Raw genomic sequence first — 7,354 nt, forward strand, 5'->3', positions numbered from 1 at the left:
TGTGAGCCATCCTGAAGGTAACTTAAGGGAACCCAAACTAAGACCAGAAACTGATGTCCAGAGGCTGAGGTTGGTAGAATGTCTGGGGCAGAGCACCCAAGAGTTCGTAGCTACACAGAGAAAGAGTAAAAGACCTCTGCACAGATATCCCCTTGAGTCTCTGGCTACACAGCAGCCTGCCCATGCACAGAGAGAAGCCTCACAAGTCTCAGTTCACACAAGTCTGGAATTGTTTGTGTTTCCACAACCCAGAGGTCAGATGTCTCATTCAATATGCCAAGCACTGGGGAGAGACATAGAAGTGTCACACCTTAGAAGTGATGCTAAATCAGGCCTGGAGTAAAAACTACTCCAGATCCATCCTAAAAGAATTACAAATAAAACTGGAAAGGATAGAACTGACCGAAAAGAAACTTAACTGTCTGCCAGAACAAAGTTGTTAAAGGAATGTATCACTACAACACTCAAAAATGCAAAATTCACAATATACACCATCCAAACAAAAACACTATATATAAAAGCAGGACAATTTCACTTAAAGCCATTATTTGAATCAGTCAATATGAAAAAGATGATGGAAATGACAGAATTAGCAGATAAAAATGTAAAAACAGCTATTATAAATATGTTCCATATGCTCAAATATGTAAAGAAAAATATGAAAATACTGATTGATAAGAGAACTAGGATATTTAAAAAAGAGCCAAACTTCTAGAGATTGAAAAATACAACATCCAAAATAAAAAGTTCATTTTATGAGATTAAGAGCAGATTAGATACTGCAGAAGAAAAAGATCACTGAAACTAGAAATAACAAAAATGAAGCACGGAAAGAAAAGAGACTGAAAAAATTAGCAGGGCCTCAGTGACCTGTGAGACAGTATCAGCAGTATACATACATAAATAGGGCCCCCGGAGGGGAGGGGAGGGCAGAGATGGGGATAGAGCTTCCATGGCCCAAGGTCAGAGTTGAGATGTGCTTCAGTGTGGATATCCAGTTGTTCCAGCATCATTTGTGGAAAAGACTGTCTTTTCTCTAATGAATTACCTTTGCTCCTGTTGAAAATCAATTAACCATATATGCATGTGGGTTTATTTCTGGCCCTTGAGTCTGATTCCTTGTTCTGGATGTCTATCCTTATGCCACTGCACTGTTATGACCACTGCAGCTTTATGTAAATTTTAAAATCAGATAGTAAAATTCCCTTCAACTTTGCTCTTTTTCAAAATTGTTTTGGCTATTCTAGGCCAGTTGTACTTACATACAAATTTTGGAAACAGCTAATTAATTTCTACATAAAAGACAACTTTGATTTCTATTGGAATTAACTGAATTTACAGCTCCATCTGACAGTATGTTAGCTATAGACTTTTCATAGAAGCCCCTTATCAGATTGAGGAAGTTTTTCTTTCTGAGAGTGTTTATGATAAATGGGTGTTGAGTTTTTCCTAATATAATGAGATGATTATATAGTATATTTCTTTTATGGTGAATTGCACTGAGATATTTTCAACAGTGGTTCCACATGACTGCATCTTGAATGAGGCAGCAAGAACGGTCACCTAAGGGAAGTGAGACATCTGATCCACCAAGCAGCATGGCCAAATACCCAAGGAACCAATTCTTAGCTTGCAGGCACTAAAATCTGGCTCTGTGAAAACGCAGAAACTCAGTCTCATGCCTTTAGCACACCACTGATGTAGATGTATAAACTAGAATGCCCAATTACTCATTTAAAATGCACAGTAACTGAAAATGGGTGATGGGTAATAATCAACTAGTGCTCTCCCTCCAGCATGCCTTCCTAGGTGTTCAATGGTGACAAGAAGGCTGCTGGGTGAACATGGCACCAGAACAAGAAGTCTCAGATGGATGCTAGATCCACACCTGCCAGCCACATGTCACAGCTACAGGCAGAGTTCACCAACACCTCTTTCGGTCCATACCATTGGACACAGCCAGCTTTTTTTTTATCCTCACCCAAGGACATTTTTGCATTTATCTTCAGATAGAGTAGGAGGGAGAGAGGGAAGGAGAGAGAGAGAGAAACAACGATGTTGAGACACATCAACTGGGTGCCATCCACATGACCCCAACCGGGGCCAGGGACAAACTGCAAACAAGGTATGTGCCCCTTAGCAGGAACCAAACCCAGGACTCTCCGGTCCATGGGCCGACGCTCTAACCACTGAGCCAAACTGGCCAGAGCAGACAGTCAGCTTTTACCTGACTAAACCCTCACTTTCTTATGTGTTTGCTCCTAACTCCTAACTCCTGCTGCTGCTCGTTCTTTCTTTAGATGTCTTAACTGTGGTCTACTCTTAGGCTGATCTCTGACATTATATATTGACTTGTTTTTAAATCAAATTCTGTGTTTCACTGGTACATATAACTTTCCCTGCCACGTAACTTCTTCGCCTGTACCAGTCTTTTAAATCTTATTTGTCTGGACACTGAGACATGAATTCATTAAAGCAATCAGCTGCCAACATTTTTTCCTCACCCACCTTGGACTTCAATTTCCTCTTACCAAGCTCTTATCACCACTGATGATCTGATATACCCGAGCTGCTTTGAACACCTCTGCTTTCTAGCGGATGGCTGGCCCACTTCCCTTAGCAAAGACCCACATGTGGCAAACTCCCCCAACAAATGATTAGAGCAGAGGGTGACAGAGAAAAGGGTCATAGCTTTGGATCCCCAGGAAGCTAATCTGTTACCCAACAAAAAATTACTCTTTATCCCAAAAGTTTAACCCTGGCAAACAACTTACCCAGTCAGGTTACTGGAAACACTAAGAGGAGTTGGACCACAGTAAGTACAGTCCAATGTAAACCCATTAAAGACATTGAAAACCTCTAGATCAATGACTTGGGTCATCCTCACACAGCAGTATTTACATGGGCAACACAGTCCCTAACAGATATTTTTACTTTCATGAGCCCTAAAATATTAACATCTTGTAATTTTTTTTTTAATCCTCACCCAAGGACATTTTTGCATTTATCTTCAGATAGAGCGGGGGGGGGGGGGGGGGAGGATCGATGTGAGAGAGACACATTGATTGGTTGGGGAAAAACTGCAACTGAAGTATGTGCCCCTAGCAGGAACCAAACCTGGGACTCTGGTCCGCAGGCTGATGCTTTAACTGCTGAGCCAAACCGGCCAGGACAACATCTTGTAATTTTTATTTATACTATTCATCATACGTATATTTAGAAAATTTTGAGGATCATAAAGGTTTTATCACAATCATGACAATTCATGTATTCATAAAAGGAATTTATCTGGTTTAAAAGCTGAGATCTAGGGTTAAATTTCACAGAAGTCAAATACTTTTTTGCCAAAACCAACTTTATTAGACTTTAATTATAATTTTTAAGAAATGATCATTACATTTTCTGAACAGAAAAATCTATTCTTGAAAATGAGCAAGAGTTGACAGAAACAAAAGAAACCCTTAAAATGTCAGAACCACTTAAAAACAAAGTGTTTGCCTAGTGTATAAAATATAATACTGTTATTATTAGCCTACATTAAATTAATGCATTACTTTATAATATACTACATAATGTTACTCATTTATGATATATTGTTATATTAGGATTACATTAGTTTATAAGACTTACCAGAAAACTTGATATCAGTACAGTTAAACATAATTTTTCGAAATATCAAAGGTCCTGATTTCTAAAATGAGAAACAATATAGAAAAATCATGTTAAATTTTTTTCCTTTCCTGTTTAACAGTATTGCTTTACCCTGGAAAACATATAGTTCTAATCATTGCCGTCCTTCCTATGACCAGAGTCATTACTTTTTAAAAACAGAACTCATTTGCTTAAACCCTTGCCTATGGATCTCCTCCCTGCAGCTGATATGAGGCTCCAGGATGTCCCTGCCACCAGAGTCCCAGCCAGGGCCAGTAACACCTAGGAGGTGAGGGCTGTTGCCACTGCACCACTATGCTGCTCCGACACAGGACCTGCCTGTGCACCTGCAGTTGGTATCTCTGTGAAGGTACTTCCGATAGAACAGCCAGCCCTCTCCCTACACTGTGATGGTTCACCACCGTGACTTACAGCAGACCATTCTCACTGCAGCTCACAGGACCACCCACCTCTTGGAACCTTTCTTTCAGTTCTGCCAAAGCATGGTACTCCTTCCTGCCCTCATGATATTCCTTCCACCTATAAACTTATTTAAAAGCCCTTCCCACTCTGGCTGGTTTTGCTCAGTGGTTAGAGCATCGGCCTGCGGTCCAGAGATACCTGGGTTCAGTTCCCGCTAAGGGCATGTACCTCGGTTGCAGTTTGTCCCTGGCCCTGGTTGGTCGTGTGGGTGGCAGCCGCTTGATGTGTCCCTTTCACGTTGATGCTTCGCTTTCTCTCTCTCTTCCATTCTATCTGAACAAAAAATAGAAAAAAAAAGTCTTCGGGCGAGGATATTAAAAAAAACAAAAAAAAGCCCTTCCCTGTCATTCTTTCTTCAACTCATCAATTCCTTCCTACTATTCAAAGCCTAGTTCAAAAGTCCTTACTCAGAAGTCTTCCACCATACCCCACACCAGGCCAGACCCTCCCTTATGAGGTCTCTGGGACCCAATCTTCTTCTCAACCCTTCCCACAATTAAAACAAAATAATGTATTAGTTATTAGATGTCTGCCCACACCAAGAATAAGAATGCTGTGAAAAGGGACTGTGTTAAACAAACAAGGGGTTAGGAATGAATGAAAAACAGATAGGACAGGCAGCTCTTTCCTAAAAACCCCTCCCCCCTCCCCCACATAGTTTCAACAATAACTATAAATAATAGAATCCCTAGCCTTGATCAACAATAAACCCACAGCCCAGATCCCTTCTTTGAGCGCCAGATCCACATATCCAACCACCTACATACAGGTCATGTCCACTGGGATGTCCAGTACACATTCCATACCAATCTTTCCTAAACCAGACCCGTGCCTCTCTGCTCCTCACCAACTCTTCCTGTACTGTCCACCTTGGTTGTAGGTGATGCCATCTGACATAATAAAAAAAAAAAGATTCTGACTTTTAAAAAGTAGACCTGGCGTTTCTGTGCCCAGCCTGCCATATAGTATCTACGAGCAGAGCCAAATGACAGCTATGCTCTTCATAAGGAGCATGTGCTCTGTAGTCCACTGCACCCTCCACCATCCCCTCCAGTCCTGAACCCAGCTCACTTCACTCACTGATCTACGACTTGCCTCAGACCCCACAGGTCCTTGAGTTTAGACCCCTGGCATCAGGCTCAAGGCTAAGTTCAGACATAGGAGGCTTATGGTGGCCTGAGTCCCCTGTGACACTCTTAACAGAACACCACTCAGCAGAAACACTACTGACTTCCTTCACTGCTGCTGCTCTCTCCCTCCTCCTTCTTCACCTAGGTAACGGCTACTCATCTTTTAGGACCCAGCCAGCCAATGACCCCAGACAGCAGGTTTAGGTGACTCCACAGTGCTCCAGTAAGATGCCCAGAATGTTACCATGTATGTAATTACTACTCAAGAATCTGCTGTCCCTACTGTGTGAGCTTCTTGAAAGGGCTGTTGTCTGAAATTCACCTTTGCAACAGAAATGGCCAGTACAGTGCATGGTGCACAGTAGGTACTCGAACTATTTGCTAACCTTTACAATCAAAACAACCTCTCTTGCCCTGGCCAGTTTGGCTCAACAGTTAGAGCGTTAGCCGGCGGATCACAGTCATGGGTTCGATTCCAGTCAAGAGCACATACCTCAGTTGAAGTTCAATCCCCGGCCCTGGTCAGGGTCATGCGGGAGGCAATCAATTGATGTGTCTCTCTCACACTGGTGTTTCTCTCTTTCTCCTTTCCTCTCTCTTAAAAATCAATAGAAACATATTTTTTAAAACGATACAGTTGTAGTACAAATGAAAGAAAGCCCCACTCTCCTGTTCTGAAGGACAAGTTCTGACAACTTGAAATGGGGGAAGGATCAGCCTATTCTTTGCAAAGGACTTTCTGGACTGCTCCTCCCCGGAGTCACACAGCACTACACATTATGTGGGACCCAAGGAATATGTCTCTTCTTCAGGCAGGAAGCAAAGTCATTCTTTCCCAATGGCCTTTGGAGTCTCACTATCCAAAGTATACTTGGCAAAGATCTTTACGGATCTGTATGCAGCTGTTTCACTTCCAATACTATTTATTGACTTAGTTTATGACACAGTCCATTCACTACAGGAGCCCTGGATTCTGCTTCTTACTGATCAGAGAAATTCAATAATAGAAATGGGCAGGCTTTATCACTGCCGCACATATGGGGGCACAGGGTCCTAGAAGAAATGGTTGCCCTGGGTGGGAAAGATTCATAAAGACAGCCACTTCCATTCCTCTGTGCAGTTTTTATGTTGTAGGAAGCACAGCCTCTGGTTCTATGCTGTTTCTCTGGTTGGGAAAATAAAAATGTTTTGTCTTTAGAAACTGGACATCACTTCCATGGGTGTGAAAAAGACTTATGTTAAACAGATATCGCCTCTTCTCGATTTCCTGTCCCTCTTCAGCAAGACTTTCCAAAACGCGACCCCTGCACTTCCCCACATCGTGCGAGTAACCACCGGACGCGTGCTCAGACGGCCCGTCCGGAGGCAGGTCCCGGGCCGCGGCCTGCACACCAGCCCACACGCTCCGCCGCCACACGTCCGCTCCCAGCTCCGGACCTCGGGGGCCAAGGGGGGAGGGGTGGGTGGCCCCAGCAAGCCCCCTTCCCATGCACGAGAAAGCGGAAGCGGCGTCCGCGCTTGCTCCTTTCTGCCGGAACTAAGTGGGAGTCCTCCGCGTGGCCTCGCGGTGTGGCCCGGGACGCCGCTGAGTGCCGAGGCGGGCTCGGTCCTCAAACGAGGCCTGACGGGGCCACCGAGCAGCCGCCTGCCCCGTCGCTGTCACTCCCTGGCCGGCTGAGGAGGAGCACCCGCGGGGCAGAGCCTGCCCGGGGACGCCAGGCCGAGAGGCGCCACTTACGTTGCTGACCGTCGCTTTCCAGCGCCCGGGCTCGGGGACCGCGCGCACGGCCGCCGGGGCCCAGCACAGCAGGCAGAGCGTGGCGCGCAGCAGCGGAGCCCCGGCCGGCGGGCGGCGGCGCGCAGCAGCCATCTTGACGCGGAAGCCACCTGGGTGCGGGACGCCCGCTCGCCGGCCGCACCTGTGCCGCTCCGCCCGGAGGCCAGTGTGTTCGAACCGGGCAGCCCAGCCGGAGGATGCGCAGGAGCGCGGGAAGCGGGGCGGGCCCTGGGCGTGGCCGGCGTGGGCGTGTCCTGGGCGGGGCCAGGCGGGGGCGGGGCGGGCCCGCAGGAAGACTCGGGTCCCAGGCCCC

General features: G+C 45.7%; 1 protein-coding gene across 2 annotated transcripts in view; it reads right to left on the bottom strand.

Moving 5' to 3' along the window:
• The window catches only part of TMEM87B (transmembrane protein 87B), a 47,077-nt gene extending 39,943 nt beyond the window's left edge, over positions 1 to 7,134 (bottom strand). Inside the window, exons 1-2 of one of the 2 annotated variants that reach the window (XM_036263178.1) lie at positions 7,003 to 7,134; positions 3,631 to 3,691 (exon numbers count right to left, since the gene is read on the bottom strand). In XM_036263178.1, the coding sequence (XP_036119071.1) occupies positions 3,631 to 3,691; positions 7,003 to 7,134 (193 nt within the window). Of the gene's footprint in view, positions 1 to 3,630; positions 3,692 to 7,002 lie in introns of those variants that run through there. The other variant, XM_036263179.1, reaches the window with a different exon arrangement.
• Positions 7,135 to 7,354: the final 220 nt, after the last annotated feature.

This window comes from Molossus molossus, unplaced genomic scaffold (genome assembly GCF_014108415.1).
Source record: "Molossus molossus isolate mMolMol1 unplaced genomic scaffold, mMolMol1.p scaffold_m16_p_15, whole genome shotgun sequence".
Lineage (NCBI taxonomy): Eukaryota > Metazoa > Chordata > Mammalia > Chiroptera > Molossidae > Molossus > Molossus molossus.